Source organism: Synchiropus splendidus, chromosome 3, assembly GCF_027744825.2.
Source record: "Synchiropus splendidus isolate RoL2022-P1 chromosome 3, RoL_Sspl_1.0, whole genome shotgun sequence".
NCBI lineage: Eukaryota > Metazoa > Chordata > Actinopteri > Syngnathiformes > Callionymidae > Synchiropus > Synchiropus splendidus.
Window position 1 is genome coordinate 12,760,043 of NC_071336.1, and position 25,191 is coordinate 12,785,233.

At 41.8% G+C, this 25,191-nt stretch overlaps 1 protein-coding gene across 1 annotated transcript; it reads right to left on the reverse strand.

Annotated features, from left to right (window-relative positions):
- Positions 1 to 13,696: 13,696 nt before the first annotated feature.
- On the reverse strand, positions 13,697 to 18,051 carry LOC128756031 (zinc finger protein 260-like). Its single transcript, XM_053860162.1, has 6 exons — positions 17,791 to 18,051; positions 17,384 to 17,468; positions 17,163 to 17,275; positions 16,764 to 16,996; positions 16,454 to 16,548; positions 13,697 to 15,454 (listed from the first exon to the last, which is right to left on the reverse strand). Exons 1-6 carry the CDS (start codon positions 17,981 to 17,983, stop codon positions 14,179 to 14,181), a joined length of 1,995 nt encoding a protein of 664 aa, XP_053716137.1. The 5' UTR covers positions 17,984 to 18,051; the 3' UTR covers positions 13,697 to 14,178.
- Between the last annotated feature and the right edge of the window lie 7,140 nt (positions 18,052 to 25,191).

The following is a 25,191-nucleotide window of genomic DNA, read 5'->3' on the forward strand; positions in this document are numbered from 1 at the left end:
ACTTGTGCTTCATGGGTTTATTTTGCTTCATCATCATGTTCTGTGGCATCTCCGTCCTCCACGCCCTGAAGAAACCCAGACCCGGGGAGGCGGGAGGAGACCAGGCGCGAGATATCCAACAAAAGAAGAGAGCCTTCCACGCTATCTCAATCATAATGGCAGCACTGATGATCAAATTTTTAGTCAATTTCATTAGCAGCTTTGCCTTCAATTTTGGATTATCGAGTGAAGATGACAAATGCGATGCTTATGCTTCTAGCATGCTGTCCATGCTGCCCAGCGACTTTGTTTTGCCTCTGCTTTACCTGTACCGAGCTAGAAAGCTTCCCTGTCTGAGTCTGGAACTGACCACCACATCATAAACCATTCATAACTAGTTGTCTTTCAAGAGTTTGCATTAACGCATATTGAAAAGAATCTAACATTCGTCCACTGTGCATTCATTATGACTGAATAAAAAGCCTTCCTGAAGATGTTTCAGTGTTGCTTATTAAGAGGATATGAGTTGGTTGTCAAGAGAGCTCAGGTCAGTTGTAAAAGTAGTAACAGGTTTCTCTCTATTTGTTACAAAGGTACTATATTTTCCACAAACAGGAATGCATGAGATTTGGGATTTTGAAAAACAAATTGCAGTGAATTTATTGTTACAAATATAAATGAGAAAGTTAAGTAGCAATATTAATAGTTTTCCTGAACTACAAAAATGGGAGTCAGTGTAGTGCTTCTCACAGCGTCAAAAACCCATTAAAGTGGGAACGGCGTTAATATTTCATGTTTATTGAGCTGTACAAAATCATACGCCACAACTTAACAAACAGTCCCGTCACTTCCAGGATTCTGGGATCCAGGTGGTACTTTGGATTGCCACCACGATACAATGATCTGCTCCATGTTGCATCAATCCTTGGTGGAGGTATTGAACTATTCAAACCTTTTTCTCTTTTTTTTTTTTGGCCACGTGATGATACAAACAGTGAAGGGTTGCAGAAAACAGATGGCCACTTGGTTAGGTACCATGCAACATATGCTATGCAAAACCTTTATGGAAATGGTGGAGTAAATGAACCATACTTTGGTGAATCCAACTGAATATTGAATTTGAAATGAAAATGATCTGTTGTAATTGGCAGCGATGGTAAGTGGGCTGCTAAAAACGGATGTGTGTTTTAATTGACGATTAATAACTACGTCGACATATCCACGCAACATCATCGTCAAGGCTGAGGAACATTCAAATTGTAAAGTCTGACATTGACTATTACAAATTTAATTTGCATACTGGAAATGGCCACATATCCGCAGCACATTTTTACCTGCATTACGCAGTTTGCTGACGCACCTGACGGACAACCACACGGAGATTATGGTGAGAAATCTTTCATATTCAGAAAGAGAAGAACAAACTTTTACCCTAAAATGGAAGATGATAAAAAAAATTAAGACGAGACAAGATAACTTTATTTACCAAATGTAAGAGACAATATTTTATCTGTACACACTACAGAGCTGATTTGTAAAATGTTTGCATATATAAAAAGGAGCAACATTTCTTTGATTTCTTTTGCATCCCATTTTCTCTCACTGAAAACTTCAGAACCAACTTTTTGGTGGGCACATAGGTAGTAGTGTGGACACTGAAGTCACCCAGGCGGCTGGACAGGTCAAAGTTGTTAAATACAGAGCACTACTGCAGAAAAAACTAGGAAGCTCTGCTGGCTGAGGCATGAATCAAAATGAGCATTCTTAATACTTGATCATCTTCACCTCCAGGTTTGCATCAATGAGACTATGCTCCAGCAACTCTTCCTTCCCCTTTGCTAGGAACATGATGGTTTTCTGGAACAGATGCTTTGTCACCCAAAACCACATCAATGTCCACAGTATGTTAATGATCTTCAAACTCCTCCTGCTGCCAGTCCTCCTCTACATTCTCCACCAAGGATGCCAGCAGTGGAGAGCACAACAGCTGCTCCCTACAACTCTTCTCATGAACTTAAATGGCATCCAGACCTACCACTCCGTCATCCTGCAGCTCTTCAGCACCCTGGAAACCTTGGTCTACTTCAGCGGCACCATCTCTCACGGTGTTGATCTGTCCTAGAAAGTATGATCTTCAAGTCTGTCACATCATTTGGACAGGACTTCACTAACCTGACGGTGTGTGTGTGCTGCACTGCATGGCCGTTGTTCATCCTGCCCACTACCTGGCACTGAAACAGAGATCAAGAGCTCGGACCTGCACCAACCTCATAGCATGGATGGGAGTTTCCGTCCATGGTATTGTTGTGCTGTGCTGTTTTTTTTTCTTTCGAGCACAGCGCCTTTCAAGCAGGATTCATGGGTCTGCTGACATTGGTGGTCGCCTATTGCTGCATCGCTGTGCTCTGTGCCCTGAAGAGACCCAGACCTGGAGTAGTAGGAGGAGACCAGGAGAGGCATTCTCAATGAAAGCAGAGAGCTTTCATCTCAGCCATGATGGCAGCGTTGTTGATCAAATATTCGACACATATTATTTGTTGCTATCTTTTCTATTATACATCATTAAGTGACAGAAGCAAATGTGTTGTTTACGTCTCTTACCCGTTGTTTGGGCTGCTCCGAGCTGGAAAACTGCCTTGTCTCCATTCAAACTCTGAATTTTATTATTACATGTTACGGGTTATCACTTGTGCTCAATAGTTTACATCTAGATCTAGCTGTATTTCTGCATTTGGAATTAAAAAGTGTAACTAGTTTTCACCATCTGATTTATCAAGCTTTCACACATTGAGATTGTGTACTGTATTTATCATGTGCTGGAGGCAGAAAGTGAGGAGTTATGTTATTGTCATGAGGACTAAGGAAGCCAACTCCATTGAAAACATTTTGGTTGCTATTTTTAATGCTCATTCCACTGAACACATTTGTCATTGCACTTATCGCCAAGCGAACAGAGACAACCAAAGTTTTGGTTTACAAGAGGCTTGACACAGGGGGCAATGTAAACGTGTATGTATTTATTTTTTAGCTTAAATAGATTAAAGAAAGGTTCAGTTCTGAAGGGGAACCGGTCCCCTATGCCCTACCCTTTACCATGAAGGAGGGCACTTCAAACTGTATTGTCACATTAAATATTGTGATATTTTTGTGAGTTGACGTTTTTTCACATCCACACCTCACTACCCCTTCAATGGTTCACCCCCCAAAAAAATGTTTTTTTATCATGTATGAAGACGTGGGTCCCCACCCACCCAGGAATACAGTATTGATGTGTTGTCTTTTCTTAGGGACATGTCCCTAAAAATGTTAACAGCTGGATGATGACGAAAAGAAGTGAGCAACTTTTCAGTGAATTGAATACATAGAACAAGATTTTTTGCTTTTAGAGTTACATTTTCCATCCATCAGCGAAATCTTGTTTGGAGTCCTTCATCACGGATGTTTCAGGCAGGACACCACAGTGTATAATATGCACCTGGAATTGGTGCTCTCAGAAATGTGAAAGAAAGTTTTTTAGAGATTAATCTCTTCCCTTATGTTACGTCCCTGCGCTAGTATTAAGCAGAACACATTTTTCATTTACATTTGAACAGTGGTTTAAAAGCATAGCAGCCATCAAGCATTCAAAGATGCGGATCTTCAATCCCGTTTTTTATTTATTTACTGCTGACTGAAAATGAAAAGAAAAGCTCTTTAAGAGCTCCACATAAAACCAGGCTGTGCATCAGCACTTGGCTTCATATTTAAGTACAACTGTCGTGTATCCAGTGTGAATCATGAGGTAAGTGCAGCTTAGTTAGTAATCATATGCTTTCATTTCAAATATTCACTTGTAATCTTGAGTCAAAACATGTCCGATCATATTTGAATGCAAGTATCCTCTTCAAGGTTGACAAACATTCAAATGATAAAGCCTAATAAATCCCAACAATCACATTTGCGTACTGAGACAGTCATATACTGGCAGCTGATATTTACCAGTACCACTTGGCTTGCTGAGGTACCCAGGGGAGAACCACGCAGAAACATGGTGAGTAATCTTTGATATTTCAGAGCAATGGCGTAGGAACTCTTCTCTTACAATGAAGATAATAATGTGAGGCACGTTGGCATGTTAGCATGAGGTGTGACTTAGGTGGAGGTGGCTGACTTTCAGTTGCAAACCCTGAAGTTCTACACAAAGAGAAGGAAAATACTGAAACTAGCAGTGTGTGTTCCCTGAGGCGACACACTACACAGCAGGACAATGATTATATGTCACAATGTATCAGTCAGTCGTGAGAAAAGCACAGGTCTAGGAGTTGAAATGTCAGAGGTCATCGATCCGTTTCAAACATGGGTCCAATGGTAGATCGCATAACTTATTGTTCAGGCAAACGTGCACTTGCATGCTTCGGCACTTTCAGGAGCTTGGCTAATTCCTGTCTCCTACACTTCCTCCCCAGAATTGCTCTAACGTCACCGACATGCACAAGAACACTTACCGTTACAACTATTGTAACACCAGGTCCTTTTGGCTTTGGTTTACGTTTGTCCAAAACCACACCAACATCATGTCTGCCTGTCTCATCTATCACCTCCTCCTGCTGCCAGTTCTCGTCTACATTCTGCACCAGGGATACAAGCAGTGGAAAGCCCAACGCCTGCTTCCAACATCTACGCTCATGAACTTAACTGACATCCAGACCTACTACTCTGTGGTCACGCAGCTCCTCAGCACCGTGGGAATCTTCATCTATGTCTGTGGAAGCGGAGTTCATGATATCAATGTACTTGCAGTGGGCTACACTCTTTGGTCCATCAAATCGGTTGGACTGGACATCACCAACCTGATCGTGAGTGTGCTCTACTACATGGCTGTCATTCATCCTGTTCACTACCTGACACTGAAACGGAGATCCTTCGCGCGGACCTCCACCCACTTCATAGCATGGATAGGAGAAACAGCCTATGGTATATTTCTGGTTTGGAGTGTCTTGAATTGGTCACCACAAAACATCTTTCTGGTGAGCTTGATGGGAGTGTTTTGCCTGATTGCCACTTTCTGCTGCATCTCCGTGCTCCGTGCTCTGAAGAGACCGCGACCCGGAGCAGCTGGAGGAGACCAGGAGAGGGATGCTCAGTTAAAGCGGAGGGCTTTCCAAACTATTACGGCTATAATGGCTGCAATGTTGTTCAAGTTTTCAGCGACTGCTATCTGTACCTATCTCTTTTATTTTATGTCGTATAGCGATATTGTGAGATGTACTCTTTTCATCTCAACCATGCTGTATGAGATACCAGGCACTCTGGTGTTGCCGCTGCTTTACCTGCATCGAGCGGGAAAACTGCCCTGTCTCCACTCGAAGGCCGAATCTTGAGCAGGCCATATGACATATCAGGCTAATAGCTCATATCTAAAGGTTGCTTTACCTAGTTTTGCCGAGTCCATTTTATTGGAAGAAATCTCAAAAGTGTAAATTTGATCTGAAGTGTATTTGTTATGGTTAAACCTAATAAAACACAAATTAATAAAGAAAAATAAGATTGAAAAGTGATGCTTTTTACTTTGTTTTTTAATTTATGTATTTGTGTAGCATATTACCAAGCGCAATATGCAGTGAAAAGGTATATATAATAAGTCATATGCAGTGAAATGCTCGAAATGAGGAAGTGTGTGGTCAGCAAATGAATAAGCTAAACAGTAACTGGATCCCTAGAGGTGGGAAAGGCCTCTGTGTTTGGAATGAGGGAAAAGGCAAATCTGTTAACTTAACTGTCGACTTTTACAATGAAACAAAAACCAAGCAATGATGTGGACTCCAAAAAAAACATTTTTCATATTCATATCATTCTAAAACAGTGAAAAGAAATCTTGATCGAGCTTCATTAAAATGGACCATGTGACAGTATGTTTACAGCAACTTTAAAGTGTTGGCTGCTGTTACAATGGCATAGTAGCCAATTCTTCTGTGGATCAGAGGTCTGTCAGTTTTCAGGAGTAAGATAATTCATTTACTTAATTCACTGTAAATACAAATGATACTTTTCTTCAAAGAAAATGGATGTATTCATCCATGACTCCCACTCTTCTCTGAAGTACCATACACCATCGGATGTGAACATTTGCCTGGTCATTCAGTCTGTGACCCTGATGCAGACAACACGTTTAATTCTGAATTTAACTGTGTCTCAGGAAACATCTGCTCCCACTGAAAATCACAGTAAAAATGACTTGACAGTGTCGTGTTTTTAGAGTTCATTGTACTCAATTTAGAGTACAAACAATGGAAACGGAAATGTGTACACATATTTTACTCTTTTATACGTTTTCATTAAAAAAATATAGTGACAAACAAATGAACACTGATCACTGCCGCACAATCGCACAATAAGGAGATAATTTTACCTTGACTCTATTATTTGAATTAAAAATTCATCCTTGAGTGCTATTTCTGTCTAATGCATAATAATCTAATGCAGCATTAAATAACTGACAATGTGAACATCAACTGACATAAAAAGTGAGGAAACAAGATTTTGATCTTTCAAACTCAAATGCTTCAATGTCAATCTTACCACTATAAGCAATATGCTACAACACAGAGCTCTGAGTCATTTGCTCCACTTGACATCTGGATGTCTCAAGACATTGCTGGTTTCTGACGGGATAAGTAGAAAAATCTTGCTTTACACAGATCACTTTTTATCATCTGGAGAAGTCACGTGCTTTACAGCACCAAGTTTTGCAGAGGCTTCATGAAACGGTGTCCACATTGTCAGCGCCCAGCAGGTGGCGCTTAGTTTTAAAATGATGTGTGGTTTAATTGAAATGGTTGTTCAACTCAAAAGATTTAGGGGCAGAGAGTGCCCTCTAGTGGGCTCTGAAAATGAGGACACTGTTTCATGAAGCCTCATCAGCCCATCACTAATTTAAAGGCAATGTCAACAAAAAAAGTGTCATCATCTGTCAAGTGAAAGAACACAGGAGAGAAAAGGCAGGGAAGGAAATACACTGAACAAAAAGTGACTAAAAAGAGACAAAGACTGAAGTGTGTATACACTTTGCGATGTCAGAAATACAGCACACAATTTTACTGCATTTCGGTCACGTCTGTAAGGCGAATGGATTACACTCACTTGGGCAGACTTGGAGAGTTTTAGATTAGTTCTGTCTAAATTTTGGCCATGTGATGAAACAAAGAACCGGATAAGGAGTAATCAGCTGTTTGGTTAATGCTTCATGGAATTAAGCAAATGCTTTAGGAAAATACGTTGTTGTAATCGTAAGGCAAATGAAGTTATCATGCACTAAATAAGCTAAACTACTTGTACTGCGCCTCATAAGAATACGCTTGTGGCATGTCCTCTTCAAGGTCGATGGGCATTCAAATGATAAAGCCTGATATCAGCGACCGTTCTATTTGCGTACTGATGCACGCATGTCATATATCAGGAGCAGCAACATCACTCAGAGTGTTGAAGTACCTCGTGGACGACCACACAGAAGCATGGTGGGTAATCTTTGATATTCAGATGACCGGCATATCAACTACGGGTCTGAACACGCAGATCAGGTGAGAAATGTTAGGCAGGCGAGACAGAGAACTGACGCCACCAGAGGAATTTCCCCTGCTAAATTCTTACAACTAAAGAACTCAACAAACATCAAGGAGGGAGCTGAAATCATCTCAACCACCCAAAATGACAATACGAACAGGGGGAGGTTTCTCATGTTTTTGAGATTGTGCTAGAATTGAAGAGGCAAAGATACATGGGTTTTAAACCACATGACATAGCGCTTGATTTCAAAATGTCACAAAGGAGTTTTATAATTTTGACTCACACTATGTCTTCCTCTTCAGAGCTGCGTAAATTTCATCGTGTTGCCAGAGAACTCTTCCCTTGAACCCATTGAGATCTCCAGAGTTTTCTGGTGTAGGTGCAGCAGGAACCGAAACCACATCGCCATCATCACCATCGCCTTTATCTTCAGCCTTGTCCTGTTGCCTGCTCTCCTCTACATTCTCCACCAAGGATGCCAGCAGTGGAGAGCGCAACGCCTGCTTCCTGCAGCGCCACTCATGAACCTAACTGACATCCAGACCTACCACTCCATCGTCCTGCAGATCGGCAATACAGTGGGACTCTTCATCTATGTCTGCGGAAGCGTGCTGCAGGAGGTTGACATGATTGTAGGAGGTTCCACCTTCAGCTCAATAATATCCTTTGGACAGGACTTCTCTAACCTGACGGTGTGTGTGCTGCACTACATGGCCGTTGTTCATCCTGTCCACTATCTGGCACTGAAACAGAGCTGGAGTGTACAGAGCTGCGCCCACCTCGTAGCATATGTGGGGCTGCTATCCGGCACTTTTTATTTTGTCTGCCAAATTATTTTGGAATTGAACAGTAACTTTTTTGTGTGCATGTCGGGTTTGTTTTGTGTGATCGTCAATTTCTGCTGCGTCTCCGTGCTCCGTGCTCTGAAGAGACCCAGACCTGGAGCAGCAGGGGGACACCAGGAGAGGGATGCTCAATTCAAGCGGAGGGCTTTCCACACTATCGCCGTTATCATGGCAGCCCTGCTGATGAAATTTTCAGGAAGTTTTTTATCTTCCGCGTTATTCAGTTTTAGAGTATTCGATATCAATCAAACGTGTGATGCTTACTTGTCCTACTTGTTGCTGGTGTTGCCCAGCAACTGGGTGTTGCCTCTGCTTTACCTTCATCGTACAGAAAAACTGTCCTGTCTCCAGAAAACTCCTGAGCAGTGAAATTCATTCCACAGTTGTGAATATAAACTGTCATTAAAGCATTACTCTTTTACTTTTCATTGACACACAAAGGAATAACAGCAATCAATGGCAAACCAGTGACCTCTCTGGAAATGGAACCCGACAGCAGAATTGGGTTATAGCTCATTCTGTAGTTGCACTTCAATTGTGAATTATTATTTAAAAACACTATTCAGTTGGTCGATCAAGTGCCCTGTGCCCCAGAATGGGCGCCCAATCCATCTGAAATAAAGAACTAAGGCCAATGTGTTGTTTGAGACAAAATGTTTTTGTCTTGTATTTATCTATGACACTAGTTGAAGAAGTGTTCTTACTTTTTGTGGAACACATCTAGTGGGGTATCACAATAAGAGTTAGAATGTGTAAAATTCACAACAGGATGCCTGACTACTGCATCAGCCACATTACGAAAAGTGACAGTTATGGAGGGGTTATTACAATGTAGCAACGAAAATAAGGAGGGTTACGAAAAGTCATGACAATGACTCTTAAAGGTTGAATGGCATTCAAATGGTGGAGTCTCACATTCCCGACAACCATATTTGCCTACCGGAAACACATTCATACAGGGGTTGGACAAAATAATGGAAACACCTTAAAGCTTTAAGGTGCTTCCATTATTTTGTCCAACCCCTGTACATCGCATGCTAACAATATTCCAACATCTCTCAGTTTGCAGATGCTCCAGGTGAATGACCACAGTGAAACCATGGTGGGTAACGTATAATGCACATTACAACTACCTTATTTGTGATGCAGCAGACACACTCTGCAGATGTTTTTTTTTTGTCAAAGATTAAGAGCTTGATGTGCAGAAGTGATTCTCATTTATGTGTACAAACCTTTTTAAAGAATTATCTGGAGCTGCTATCCTGAAATGTTGCTGTTAAAAAGTTGATATCTGAAACATCTTTTTCCAGGACCCCACATACTGCATTAACTTCAGCACCGGTGGTTGTATTAGTGTTTTATGGACTGCATGCATGGAGACCAAAAACCACACCATCATCATCACGGCCTCCGTTTTCTTCCACGTCTGTCTGTTGCCCGTTCTCCTGTACATCCTCCACCAAGGATACCAGCAGTGGCGGGCACAACACTTGCTTCCAGCCCAGCTCATGAACTTGATCGACATCCAGACCTACCACTCCGTCATCATGCAGCTCTGCGGCACCCTGGGAATCTTAATCTACTTCAGCGGAAGCCTGCTTCATGATGTCATAGTGGTGCTCGGAGGCTTGTCCGCCTGGATAGTCACAGGTTTAGGTCTGAGCTTCGCTAACCTGATGGTGTGTGTGCTGCACTACATGGCCGTTGTTCATCCCGTTCACTACCTGGCACTGAAACAGAGATCAAGAGCTCGGACCTGCACCAACCTCATAGCATGGGTTGGCACCATCCTCAGCAATGTAATTGGCACCATAAATATTTTGTTTTTTCCACATGACAACACCTTCCAAATGTGCATTATTGGTTTGTTTTGCTTCATTGTCAGCTTCTGCAGCATTTCAGTGCTGCGTGCTCTGAGGAGACCCAGACCCGGTGAAGCAGGAGGAGACCAGGAGCGAGATTCCCAATTAAAGCAGAGAGCTTTTCTATTCATTATGTTCATAATGGGAGTACTATTAGTTGAATTGATGGGGAAACTGATTAGTACTATCATTTTTTCAAATATACATTCAAGTGAGGGTGAGAAATGCAGTGCATTCCTGTCTTCTGCATTGTTCATGTTGCCGGGCAACCTTGTGCTGCCCCTGCTTTACCTGTACAGGGCGGGAAAACTGCCATGTCTCAACTGAAAGTCCCGAGCAGAAGGTCGAGGAAGAAAAGAACTGTGAAAAGTAACTTGAATGTACTTCAGTTAGCACTACAGGTGAGCCAATGAGGCTTCATGAGCCAGTGTTCTCATTTTGAGAGCCACTATCATCTATGAAATATTTGCATCTTTGGACCAATTCAATGAAATCTGACATAATTTTGAAACCAAGGGCGCCACCTGCTGAGCTCTGAAAATGAGGACATTGTTTCACGAAGCCCATCACTAGTTGACATCAGTAGCAACTGGTGAGTTACTTGTTTCTTACTCACTCTTAACAAATGAATGTTTTTCTGCACTGCAGATCAGGTAGTTCTGTTGGCTCTATCATGTACCGGCAATCATATCCACCTGCAGTTAGAATCTGGTCTCATTTGAGAAAGGGTCATGTGTTCTGGCCTGGTTGAGAAACGCATCATTCACTTATGGGTTTAGTTCAGGAGAGCGCTTTCGAAAGCAAATATGTGGCACAATGATGATGGGTGTGATTTGTTCTAAAGCAATGTGACAAATCCGACTGGCCTTATATTATAATGTTTATGAAGTGTGTGGGTGTGGTTCGGGGCTTTGAGGCGGTCCCCTTCTACATGTACAGATTGATTTATTTTTCTGTTTGAAGGCTGAATTGGATCTTCTTTGTATTTTTGTAATAAACCTGCCCCCTCACATGCGCAGACTCCTAATCGTTTGTTCCCATGACATTTCACTGACACACAACTAACACACACTTTCACACAAGACCAGCCTTTCTGTGCCACAGAGGCGCCGTTGCTTTGTGCCTCTTGTCATTATGAAGGGAATTCTTATGAACTAATTTGGCCTTTAGTCATTGGACCTTGCAGACAATACGTTTATTTTAGTGCCATCCATTGTCATTGACATCTTCCATATGCAATGTGCCTCTTAGTTTACAGTTAGTTTACAGAGAGTAGCGATGCACTGATACCATTATTTTCCAAAACAAGTTGCGTACGAGTTTTTGCATTTGAGTACTCACTGATAAAGAGTACTTAGGGCATTACACATAAAATTACTTTTTAAAATTACCCCCCCATATTTATTGCTATTTGAACAACATTCCTCAGTATGTATTTTCTTGTGTATGGGTGACGGTCACAAGATTCACTGTAGTTCATACACAACTTTTACAAAATTGTCATAAGCTGACATTCAAAGAGTGTGCTTTGCTGTCAAGTAGTTACAGTACTGTGGTGTCATTCTATGAGCACGAGTACTCACAGTTTCAGACTGATACCCAACATTGGTACCTTCCACCCAGAAGAAATTATGCTATGTTAGTCATCGTTGAACACGTTTACACATTTGTAATTCCCTGGATATTCAGATAAACGTATTGGACATAATTTGCTCCTCTAGAATGCAAATCTTTAAGTCAACTTTGTTCTGTAGTTCACCGATCTTTAGGTCACAGTCCACTCTGAACAGCCTGCCAGTTCTGCTACTCGCTGGGGTGCCATTCAAATGACGGGCAACAAGTTGGCCGTAACTTGTTGATCAAACAAGAAATGTTGTTTCAATTGTAATGCAAATGTCACATTTGAAAGTGAAACATTTCACAACTTTAAGTAACTAATAATTGAATATTTATGCAAATGCTAGGGAAATGCGCTGAGTAAATAAATCATACTCAACAAAACTAGGAGAAGCAGTATGGTATACAAGATTTGACAAAAGGAATTTGAACTACGTATTTTGTGCGATGCCACAGTTCATATTGTCAGTGTGTTTCAATGTAAAACCATGAGTCTTCAGTATCTTTTCTCATCAGTTTTCTGGACCTTTCCCCCATGGACAAGTTTTCCCTCTTTAGGGCTGAATGACATTCAAATAACTAAGCCTGATGTCCCCGTTGAATATATTTGCCTGCTGGAAAGACTGTGGAAACAGAAGTATCAGAAGTAGAAATTTATCGTCCTCATTCAGACAGCGGAGGCACCAGGCGGATGACCACAGCAAGACCATGGTGGGTAAACCTCTCATTGTTATCATGGCTGAATACTGCTTCTGTTTTTAACCAATAAAAATGTATTGAGTAAATTTTACATGATAGAGCATGAGCGTGACTGAAGAAGAAAAACAGAGAAATTGCAGAAAAAAAATGAATTTTCACTGTCTTAGTTGAGAGAAACACTGAAGCTCGGTGGAGGCTTGTACTCTCTAACTGCTTTTCTAATATTGAAAATACATTAAAATATAAAAACATAACACTGTCCACCTCCTAGGCCTCCAATAACACGGGCGTTGCACCTTTTGATGCCATGAGAGCTTTCTGGAGTCGCTGCATAAAGACCCCTAACCACGTCAACATCATCACCGTCTTCACCACCCTTCACATCTTCCTGCTGCCCCTCCTCCTATACATTCTCTGCCTGGGATACCAGCAGTGGAAGGCGCAACGCTTGCTTCCTACGCCGCCACTCATGAACTTAACTGACATCCAGACCTACACCTCCATCACGATGCAGCTTTGCAGCATGCTGGGAACCTTCATGTATCTCTATGGTAGTATCCATTCTAACACTGAGATGGTTCTCCGTGGCTTCATCCTCACCTTAGTCACGTATACTGGGCTGGACATCACTGACGTGGCAGTCTGTGTCCTGCACTACATGGCAGTTGTACATCCTGTTTACTATCTAGAACTTAAGCGCAGATCCAGAGTTCGGACCTGCAGCATCTATACAGGATGGATTCTCCTTGTAGTCGATGGCATTTTAATGATTTACAGCATGAGTTTTTCAGAAAATAGCATCTTATATCTGTGCATGGTAAGTTTCAGCTTCTTTAGTGTAATCTTCTGCAGCATCTCTGTGCTCTGGGCTCTGAAGAGACCCAGGCCTGGGGAAGCTGGAGGAAGCCGGGAGAAGGAGTCCCAATCGAAGCAGAGGGCTTTCCAAACAATCCAAATCATTATGACAGTACTGTCAGTCAAATTTGCAGGGACTGCTCTTGGCCTCCTTCTTTATAATTTTGCCTTTTCAAGTCAAAGTGACAAATGTGCCGCTTTCGAGTCTTGCATGTTTTTTGCGTTGCCCAGCAACCTGGTGTTGCCGCTTCTTTACCTGTACCGAGCTGGAAAACTGCCCTGTCTCAACTCAAGCTCTGAACCCTGAGAAGACGACTCAGTTAGACTGAAATGAAATGTCATTTTGTGCATTCAGTTTTCCACAGTCTCCACCTTTCTTAATTCTCTATAAATACATGTTAACATGTCTCCGTATTATAGCATACACTAGGCAGGTTTGGCCCTACAGGTTCACACAGGAAAGGAAAGCAACCTGGTCATTCAACGTAATAAGGTCTATTTATTGCACTTTGGGAGACACCTTTATCAATACTTTTCTTCTGTTTTATTGGGAAAGAATCCGCAAATGGTAGCAGGTAAATCACAACTTCATTTTCTAAAATGACATTTTTGAAGGGATGCTGTAGTTACACAAATATAATGGGTTTGGGAGAATATACAGACAGTGCATTCAGTGGAATTATTATTCAGAAGCCTGTTGTCATTCACGAAGTTGAAAATGACACATTGACCCCACATTGTGCGCAAAGAAAACCATCTTGATGGAACGAGGTTCAAGGTCAGTCGGTGGGCTCGCTCATTTGGTGGGTCTTCCTGTGTGTCTTCAAACAATGACTCTGTGTGAATCCTTTGTCGCAGACGTTGCACTTGTACGGTTTCTCTCCGTTGTGAGTTCTCATGTGCACAGTCAAGTGTGTCTTCCGAGCGCACGCTTTTCCACAGATCCCACAAACAAACGGCTTGATGCCTGAATGAACAGTCACATGTTCATCAAGGTTACTTTTGCGTTTGAAGGCACAACCACAGTACGGGCAGGGATACGGTTTCTCTCCTGTGTGGACCCTCATGTGGACGGTCAAAGCCCCTCTAGTGGCAAAGTCCTTGCCACATTTGCTGCATTGGTAAGGTTTCTCGTTGGTGTGCTGCCTCATGTGGATCTGAAGCTGCTTGCTGGTCAGGAACATTTTGCAGCAGACGTCACAGAGGAAAGATCGCTCTCGGTTGGTGTGGATCTTTTCATGTGTCCTCAGAGTTCCAATTAGTTTAAAACGCCTGCCGCACACATGGCAGCTGTGAGGTCTCTCTGCGGTGTGGGTCATCTTGTGGCGCGACAAAGACCTGTAGTCACTGAGGGACTTTCCACAAACCCCACACTGATGCAACTTGGTAACAGCATGTGTTCTTCGGTGAGCTTGCAGTTCCTCTTTCAGCGCAAACACCTCCTGACAAATGCTGCACTTGTGAGCACTGTCCGCTTCATGCAGTGTCCTGTGATGATTCAGTGACTCTTCCAAAGCAAACTCTGCATTGCAAACGTGGCATTTGTGTGATTTCTCCCCAGAGTGTGAGGCTACATGTTCATCGAAGCTGTTTTTGAAATGGAAGGAGTCTCCACAAATGTGGCAAACCAAAGTTTTGTGGAAACAGTGAAGATGGTCAACAAGCGACTGAGTGGTTTCTCCACATACGCTACACAAACCACCAGGATCAGCAGCGTGACTATGCACGTGTTTGATAAACTCGACCTCGGAATTCTGGAAAGCATTGCAGATTTTACAAAAAAGCACATTTGGGTCTGTCCTCTTCTGCTTTTTAGCTTTTTTCATCCGCACCTTCCCCCTGTGCGCTTTACTCGCTGGTTCCCACTCATCATCACTGACGACCAAAACCTTTTTGTTGATCCTGGTTTCTTTCTCATCATTGACATCTTTTTCACTTTTTTCTGTTGAATTGTCCTCCACTTGACCTAGGATACCGTCCTTCTCCAAAGTCATTGCTCCACAGGTTTGTTCAGCCGCTGAGCCATCAAACATATGGTCCACGTCAATAGGGGAACTGTGGATACCAGAATCAGAAATACATAACTTGGACAGGAAATTTTCAAGGTGGTAGCTTAGCAGTGTCGGCCTGGATCGGCGCCAGGTAGCAGACTTTTTTCAAGGATCTGTCTGATTTGCATGACATACTTTTAATGTTTTTTTTTAATTTCACGATGGTGCATCAAACAAGCTGTACAGCGTGGTATTTTGTTTTGTTCGTTTAAGTATTTCAATATTTTTGCCATGTTGCACTTTTATTTATGCCATTAAAAGCTTTGCATTTCAATAAGGCCAAAGCAGTTGAGCACAACTTTAGTGGTTTACTTTTAGGTGGCAGTACTAAGTAGTTTACACCCATAAACATTATTAACAACTTTTTGAGTGACAACAATCAGGTATCACAATCGACCAACTCAAGGCTGCCGCATCGATGTTGGTATCGGCTGTGAAAAAGTGGTTATAAGCCATTCCCTATGGAAAACCTAAGCACATTGGTGTAATTTAAAAGGAAATTTTCATACTCACAGCAGAGGAAAACTTTGTTTGCGGGAACAATCAGGAGTGCACTCGTAACATTTAACTTAGCATCTTTCTTCTGAGAATCCTAGCTCCCCTCATAAACACTAACCTCATTAATACCAACTGTGTGTCTCTCATCACAAACAACAGAGTTGGTCGAGACCAAACACGAGTCACATTAGGCAATGTAAACACGTGTGATAAAGCAAGGACAAAATAACTCACTTTTTTTTTGGTTGTATTTAGTTTTTTAAACAAGCAAAGCAGGAATCGATTCACACTGCTGAAAGAGTTTCATTACAGTGGCAATGGTGAAGAGCTGTACTCCCACTGCAGCTCTGACGCTCACAGAGCACCCCCCAGTTAATACCTGGTTTCTCCATGGCAGAACCACTTATTTTCCTCTCTTTTATTGTATGTCAAAATCAGAGTAAATTAAGTGATAATTAATTCACCGCCACAATGGATTTTACTAAATAAAATTGTGCATCTTTACCTGTTGTTGATCTCTGCCATCCCCAAGACAGAGGTGGTAGTGGGAGAGTTTTCAACGCTTTCAGCAGCAACACATTCAAGTGGACCATCAATTCTCTAAGGAAGAAAAAAACTTGCAGCTGATCTTTTGCATTTATATACGTAAAAAAGCAGTGTTGCATAAATAACTAGAATAATGTCGTGCGAAACAGATACTGATACAATGAAATTTAAAAAACAAGGGCAATTCAAATTTTTATGATAGTAAAATAAACTTTAGCAAATACATTTTACATAGAAACTAACAAAACAACATTTACTTCCTATTTTACCTTCAGCCTAATGAAGATCATGGCCTTGTCTTTGCCAATTCGGCCAGAAATCTCTTCAGCTGTCAGTTTGTTCAGCCGTAGAGGCTGCAGTCTCTTCCTCCTGTCAGATGTACAAACTTCAAACGGTAGGTTTCTGTCGAGTTGAGGGAACTTGGACCTCAGAAGCAGCAGGAATTCTGATTCAGACAGGCCACCAGGGGACTGCAGGTTCAATACTGGACAATTCTTCAGCACTGCCAGATGACACATGAAAAAAGAAAAAAATCACAAAATCATTCTAACATGTAAATTCTTTTTTTTTAAATTCACGCAGCGTGATCAGTTCATTCTCCATTAATTCCTTCAATTATTTGTCATTCAAGTTTCAATGGAAAATTAAAGAGAAAACAAGAAGGATACCATCGTTTGACAAGACATCAGTCGTGGTGTCCTCAATGATGCGAATCTTTAAATCCACATGGTTCTGTGCTTCACTGCTACCTCTCTCCCACTGCATTTCGGGATCAAAATGCCTGTAAACAATCAGCAGTGAATATGAAAAAGGTAATATATGATTATCAAATCCATTCTTAGATGTTTAAGCAGCACAGATGAATACTACATTTTTCAGAATACTATACCTCATATTTTGGTTGTGCTTTGTTTGGTCCAGACTTTCCCTTTCCACCTTTTCATGTCTTTGGTTTCCAGTAATGTTCTGACCCCCTGGTAAAAGCGCACGTTAATTGAGATATTTGTATTGATATTACTTTTACACACATTGCAATTCTTACAGACCAAGTGTTATTACTATATGTCACAAGAATTACACTGCTGGTAAATGTATAAACAGATTAGAGGCAAACTAAAATGCAATATACAGGTATATGCAATGGTGGCTGAATCCACATTTGCATCGTTAAATGTAACGTACAAACTCTTCTTACATTGTATAGATAAGTAACGAGCCAAAAAGCTTTTTATACAGACGTCATGTGTCTATATTAATGCAACCAACATGAGCCACTATTGATGGATTTGAACTCACGACCAGTGTAGTCGGGGGGGTGCAGCAGCTGAAGGAGCTCCAGCTGTTCCCTCTGACGGTCGAGCTCGCGTCTCAAGCCCAATGCCTCCTCTTCGTATCCGGCTACGACTTTGTCAACCGCAGCGAGGATTTCCCGAGAGGCAGCCGCGAGACTCTCGGAGATAAATACTCTCAAAACACTTGCTTTCGACATATCGATGAACTGGGCCTTATCATTTAGTTATTTACTTCTCAGCTCATTCGCTCGCTGGTTTGTTGACTTCCGCTGTCAACTGAAAAGGCGTCCGTGCCGAAGCGGAAGTCAGTAACATAGTTCCGACTTGATATACGAAAAAAAAAATGCTGCGCCAATAATGTATTTTTAGCAAATTGGTGAAATAGTCCTTGTTGGCTATTAGTGTAGTCGGTTGTTTAAATATCGAATGACATTTACTGTTTAAGTTTAATCCTGATATTGTCACCTTCGAACATCAAATGATTATATTTTACATTTATAATAAAATATGATTTTAAAATATTTATTTAAAAAATAGTCTATATTGCATTGGTCTGCCAAAAGCTACATAGCTTTCCGTGCATTTCTTCATTGTAATAATTCATACATTCGCTTTTTTTTTTTTTTTTTTTTTCAACAATGCCTAACCAAACTGTTCTTAAAATAAATATTGGAGAAACTGCTACAAGGTAGTCTAGTGTATTGGTCAATACCGACTAGTGAGACCCTCTTTCACAGTCACATCAGTGTATATCCATTAAAATTTCAAATAAAGAATTGACATTAACGTCACTATGAAAGAGTTGCAAGTATGTGTATGGCTTTATTGGTCTTTACAGATGGGGGCACAAGCTCGTGAGAAGTCATGAAAATAAAAAGCACACAAAAAAAATACACAAGCACAATGAGATGATATGACACAAACATTCACAGCTACAAATAAACGTGACGAAATAAGTCGCAATACTGTACAATTTCCTGCTGGGAGAAGATTGTTCAATGCTCTCTTCTCTCTAACTGGTTCAAATCAATTTAAAATCAGTGAAATACACAGATCTCAGCACTTCTCTTGTTTTATTCTCCGACCCTCAAATGCCTCTCTATGAATTTTCACCGGCATGCTGGACTTCCTCGGCTTCTTCTTCAGTATCAGTAGACTGGTGTCAATGTCAGCAGGGCATCGTTTTGAAGGAACAAATGCAGGTGGAAAGTTGCAGACTGAGAGTGGAGTGTGATTTGTCAGGCTCTCGTGGGGGTCATCTATCGGAGAGGGAATCATGGGGGGCTGCGAGTCCAACGTTGAAGAACGTTGGATTGGGAGGAGAGAATGGGTATCAGGAAGAGGTTTGGACGTAGATGTGGGAGTGTTTTTCCAGTTGCCATTTGGCTGCGTGAGACATGACGTTGCCTGCTCAGCCAGTTCTTGCTGCCAGCACCTGTCTGCTTCAATGTTTCTCCATATGTGTGTGCGATCGTCCTGGCTGGATGCTCCTCTGTGTACCTCACCCTGTTGACTGGCTAGTTTTTGAGTGTGCATGTCTCTGCTGGTGCCCACATGAAGTCGTGGGTTTGGATTTGCACTGTGGCGATTTCGGCTTCGCAAAGAGCTAAACACCATAGTGCAGCCTGCGACTGTGCAGCGATGCTTTATCTTCAGGTGGACGGCGTTGTAGTGGATCTTTAACGTCCCTGGAAAACAAATGTCATAAGGTCAGATGCAAATGAGAAATGAATATGTATGTTGGGAATATAAAAAAATGCTGCTCCTACCTTTGTCGTAGAAGCTTTTCCCACAAACGCCACAGCAGACCCTGCCTTTCCGACCTCCAGCTCCAGAGAGGGAAGACACGGAGCACAGCGAAGTGGGCAGTGGATGCAGAGAGGGTGAAAAGGAAGACTTTGGCAGAGGACAGAGGAAGCTGGAGAAGGACGGAAGTGTGCTAAGTGAGGGAGATACAGATGCTTCCAGTTTCTGAGATGTCCTCATCGACGTTGGAAGTGAAACCTGGAACGGACAGGTTGATTTGGAGAACACAGGTGGGCTTGAGACCAAAGTGAGCGCTGAGGTGCTTGTTTGTTTTGTTCTTTCGCCCAGATTAAATGTGAACTCTCGCAGATTTGAATGACTTGGTTTGTCTGGGTCTTCCTTGATGTTAGCGTCTTCAGATTGGTGCATTGCCTTTTCTTCACCTGCTGGCTCTTCTGTTTTCAGCTGCTTTGCATCCCTTTGATACTGCATCAACTCACTGAGAGGAGCAAAGTCCTGGGAAAAGAAAGAAGCTGAGGGTAAGAGATAAGTCACCATTTTAGGGAACAATTTGTGTTCAGTTACCTTGTTGGCTAAACAGCTGAATGTGGACGTGGCAAAATGAAATGGGAGAAGCAGAGACAGTCCTCCAGGAATCTTCTCAAAATGACAAACAGGGTTGTTCAATTTTTTAACCGGATTCCTTTTTCTAAAAGGATGTGCGTCTCCATGGAGCGATTCCCATGTGGATGGACTCGGAACCCTATCAAGAACATGACTGTTCCTTTCAATGAAGGCAGTGATTTTGGAGTTTTCCGTGGGCGCTGCATTTGGTGTCAGGCGTTGGACCTTCATCAGCTCAACAATCGGCCGGGTCTCCCCAAACCGAAGGAACTGTTTAAGGACAAGAAGCTCTTCGTCTGCGTTCACCATCAACCAGTTCTCCAACACCTTTCCATTGGGGTACTGAAGAGAGAATATTTAGATGAGCAAAGTCATCGGAACAAAGAGTCAAGCCTACTGCTTGAGTCTAAAAACAGGTCACTTCGTAGTGATGCACGTGAACCTGAAGCATGTATCCTCTGATGTAATCCCCTAAACTCCATCCAAGCACCTCAAGAATGTGGCCCACCTGACAGAGACAGCAAGAACATCTGGATGAAATTGTGAAACCCTTTTTTTTAACCTATCGCGTGTACCTGCTCCGTTGTCAGAACACTGAAGAGGCGATCCAACAGTATTTTCAATCTAACCGGAATCGCTTGAGCTCCATACAGGACTAGGGAGCTCAGGTCGAACACCAGCCCGGGAAGAACCACCTCCACTGGGCAGCAGCCGGGTAAAGGATGAGCCCGGAGCTTGTCCAGGGCTTGGAAAAGAAGGTGGGTTAGAGAGAATAAGCCTGAATGAAACAGATCCTATTGTCACCCAACACTTAGTAGCAATGTGTATTCAAGTCTGTGTGTGAACACGTGTGTTTGCAGATGCACACTCCAGATGCTCCGCTGAGAGAATGACAGGAAGCACCCGACACCTTGTCACCCGAGCATCGTGAGCAGCATGCATGAGCATATTGTATATACATATGTGTCATTGCTCATAGACTGACTTCATGATCTGATGTTCATCATGGACATGTGAAGGCTCTCACCATGCATCACCCAGCTGTGACCACAACGATCACATGACCGCAGCTGGTCATTTCCAGGTTTGAAGCACACACAGCTGCAGGTGGACAATGTGCACCTGATGGACTGAAAGAGATTTCTTAAAGAATGTTCGAGCAAACAGAAGCGTCAGTATGAAGCAAAATGTCATACAGATTTTATGTCTGTGAACAATAAGTTTGTAGTTGTTTTAGCATCAGCACAAATGATGACTAAACAGCTAAAAAAGCAGCTTTAGCAACTATTTATACTCATTTAACTCAATATTCAGTGAATCAACAAATGGAGAATGTGACACAAAACATAATACCCAACGAAGATCACATGTACATGAAGGTCATGTCAGTAGAAACATCTGCACCCAGCATAACATAGATGCTCAGTGATGGCCATAGTTGGGTAAAATGTTGAGCACTATCTTGAGAAGTTTAACAAACAACAATGCCCCAATAAGTCATTTACTTACTCCATGTAGGACAACAAAATGTGCGTATTTCAAATGCAGGCCACTTGCAGCAAACTGCAGCAACAAAGATCTACATTCCAAACAGTCATTTCACCCCCGGATGAATAAAGTCATTCTGATACTGAAGTTCCGTACGAAACCAATGATTCTGCAGAGCAAACTGTTAGACAAAAGGAGAATACGCACAGAATATACCTCGTCACAATCTGGTGTCATCCTGGTGTCTGGAATCACGAACCAGGCCAAAAAATAGAGGATAGAATCAATAAAGCAGGTATAAAGCAGATATTTGAACAACACAATAACATGGCAGAGATGTATACAAATACTAAACGGACAGAGAATTATTGGGTATTTATAGTTTATTCAAATAGAATCCACAATTATTCAACAGTGTAGACAGCTACTTCACCAATATAAAGAAGGCAAAGTGAATATTTGATATTCAGTTGATCCGTCAGATGAACGATGAACCCAAATTAAATTAAAATATTTTTAGATATATATCAAAAAAAAAAAAAAAAGAAGCACACAAACTTACCGGTTTATTAGAATCTGCAGTGATTGTTTTCTTTGGTCTTCTTAATCTTCTTTTCTAATCGTTGCTACTTGGGATCTTCACTCCTTGACTTTCTTCCCGACTCTTCTGCTTTTTTTCTAATTTCTCCACGTTTATGAAGTGATTGTCTCCCCTCCTCCAGCTGCCAGGCTGAGCTGTGATTGGATGGTGCCGTGATAATGCAGTGTCGCTGGATGCAGATGATGCAGAGTTTTGCCCCAATTTTATTTTATTTTATTTTTTCACTTTTTATCGCTCCGTACATCAAACTTAATTATTTAGGAATTTTATCATGTTTGTCAAAAATGAAGTTCTGAATCATCTGCAAAATATATTTTTATTTTTATTTTTATTTTTATTTTTATTTTTATTTTTATTTTTATTTTTATTTTTATTTTTATTTTTTTGTGGGGTGGACGATTATCTGTTGAAGTGATGTAGCATATAGTACTATGCATCATGTTAAAATTCAAATGTCAGTTATCTTAAATACTTTATTTGTGTGTTCTGTCAATATCTGGGAAGTTTATTCCAAAATATATAGCTTCTTGTCTATTTGCTTCACGATAACCCATAACTGGTTAAATGTAGTGATGAACCTGTCCTTGTGTCTTCTGAGTTCCGAGTCCAGTAGGAAACGTTCCCCGTGTTGCTGTCTAACCCCCAGCCCAAAGTTTAGATTGAATCAGGGTGTCAGTAGGGCACTTGGCCTACTGCTGCTGCAACACAAGGTTAAATGAATCACAATGGCCAAGATTTACTTTTAGGAGAGACACCCAGTGAGTTATTAAACCTCAGTGAACGTCTGGGTACATATGTGAACAAGTACCTGAAAGTCCTGAGTGTACGAGCCAGCAGGGAATACGGGATTTCACAAAATGACAGGCATCATTTAGTTCACAGACTTTATTGAGTTTCTCCCTGCATATATCCCTTTCTTTGTTATTTCAGACTTCCAGGTGACTGTAACTTTAGGGTCCTTTTTTTTTTTTTAACCAATTTACTGTTTATTCAAAGCTTACTGTCCTCAATTTTTATTTTTATTTTTTAAATAATTAATATGTGATGTTGGACAACCTATGTCTCATATACAAAGAAAACATTTCCTGGTTTCACCTACGAAATTGTGTTGTGGTTTTATTTGTGTCATTTTGCATGTTTATTAGCCATAAATGGGTCCTGGCGTGTGCTGTAGGTTGTTGAGGATGAAAGATGTCTTCATCATTTATTGTGGAACACATTTGGCGTTTTTTTTTTTATTTTGTTTTATCTGTCTCTATGTCTACGTTTGTTGTGGACAATTATTTGAGATAGATTTCACCACTCACAGTGCATTTTCAACTAGAAAATTCCTGAAGTAGGTTTCAGCTTTGTATTTCCAAAGCTTGTTTCAAAAATGTACCAAAGCCTGTTTCAAAAATGTACCAAAGCCTGTTTCAAAAAGCTCCATCTTGGAAGATGGGAGAGTCAAAACTGACCTGTTTTTTTATGCCCACCTTGACTGCAGCCACTAAAAAAAGAAAAGAAAAAAAAAGAAAAATGTTAACCAAACTATATAACCATAAAAATAAACCAATCGACTTGTAATATTAAAATCTTGAGTGTGTGAACAAACTAGTTGGCTGCAGTGGTTTGAATGTCTCTGCCACAGTTGTTTGTAGGTGCTGTTGCTGCCTGAAGGTTGGGCTGTTGGACCGGATGAGCGGCGTCGGCGGGGGGATTCGGTGGACCCCGTTCTCATTTGATGTCGTGCTAATTAGAATATCAGATGATACCATCATCACCGTTCGTTCTTTGACACACTTCCCAAGCAGAACCTCTCAGAGGGGTCGTGCTTGAAACGCACCGTTTGGTACCACCTCCTCGCCGTCCTGTGTGTCCTGCGTTCTTGGCAAAGTCTTCCTCCAACTGAACCAGGTCGTATTGTTTGTGGGGATTTCGGATGATTTCTGCATCTTCTCTCTGCGACCTCACATGAAAAGACTCACAATCAGAACAGAGTTGGAGTTTCTTAAATGAGAGGCATTTTTCCACAATACAAATGATTAAATCCAGCATCAGTGCTCAGAAGATATGAAGTCAGATCAATATGTCTTTATAATAAACTGCAGGCCACATGATCACTGGGCCTCATAGACCACCGCACACAAAAATGAGGAGGTGCCCATCAAGGAGGACATTTGAGCCCAGGTGACAACAGCCTACGGTCCTCACACCACCTCCGTGTCAGAGTACTACGGCACCCCATTTGGAAAACTTCCATGGTCAGGTTTGTTGAGGACTAGAGGCCAGGAAAAGCGCTGAAAATTCCCTTCCTTTTCTTCTCACTGTGCCCAGCTGGCAGACTCCCCCTTTGTCACTTTACTGTCATTAGTCACCACATAATCGTCGGCTTCAGAGGCTCCCACGGTGAATTTTACATGAGGCTCCATAGTGTGTGGCGAAGGTTTGGCATAAGAGGGACATATTAAGGCTCTTTACTGACATATGGTCCGCTCTCTCACTCTTTCCATCATTAGCATCTCCAGGTCCCTTGTCTCCAGCTCCTGCGAACATGAGCGCGCCCACCCCCCTTTATAACTGTGTCATTGCTCCACCCTGGCGTGCGTTTGTTCGAGAGGACTCGTCTTTGTAGCGGCTCCAACTTGGCTCCGCTGCAGTCGCTGAGGGGGAAAGTGTGTGTGTTTAAGAGTGTGTGTTGTCACAGGTACAACTAGGACAGCAGGCAGGGAGGAACGGGGACCTGCAGAGATGAAAAATAAAGTTGGGGAAAGAAAATCCGCCCCGCAAAATCACCAGGGAGATCCAGAACAGAAACAGGACATTGACATTATTTAATGAATTCTATTTGTACTTCTGTTTTCCTCTCGATTTTTTTTGTGAATAATTGATGACGGAACCAAGTTGAAAGACAAGAGATGCGCATCTGCGTCGATGAAAGACAAAGCCACTACACTGCACAACAAT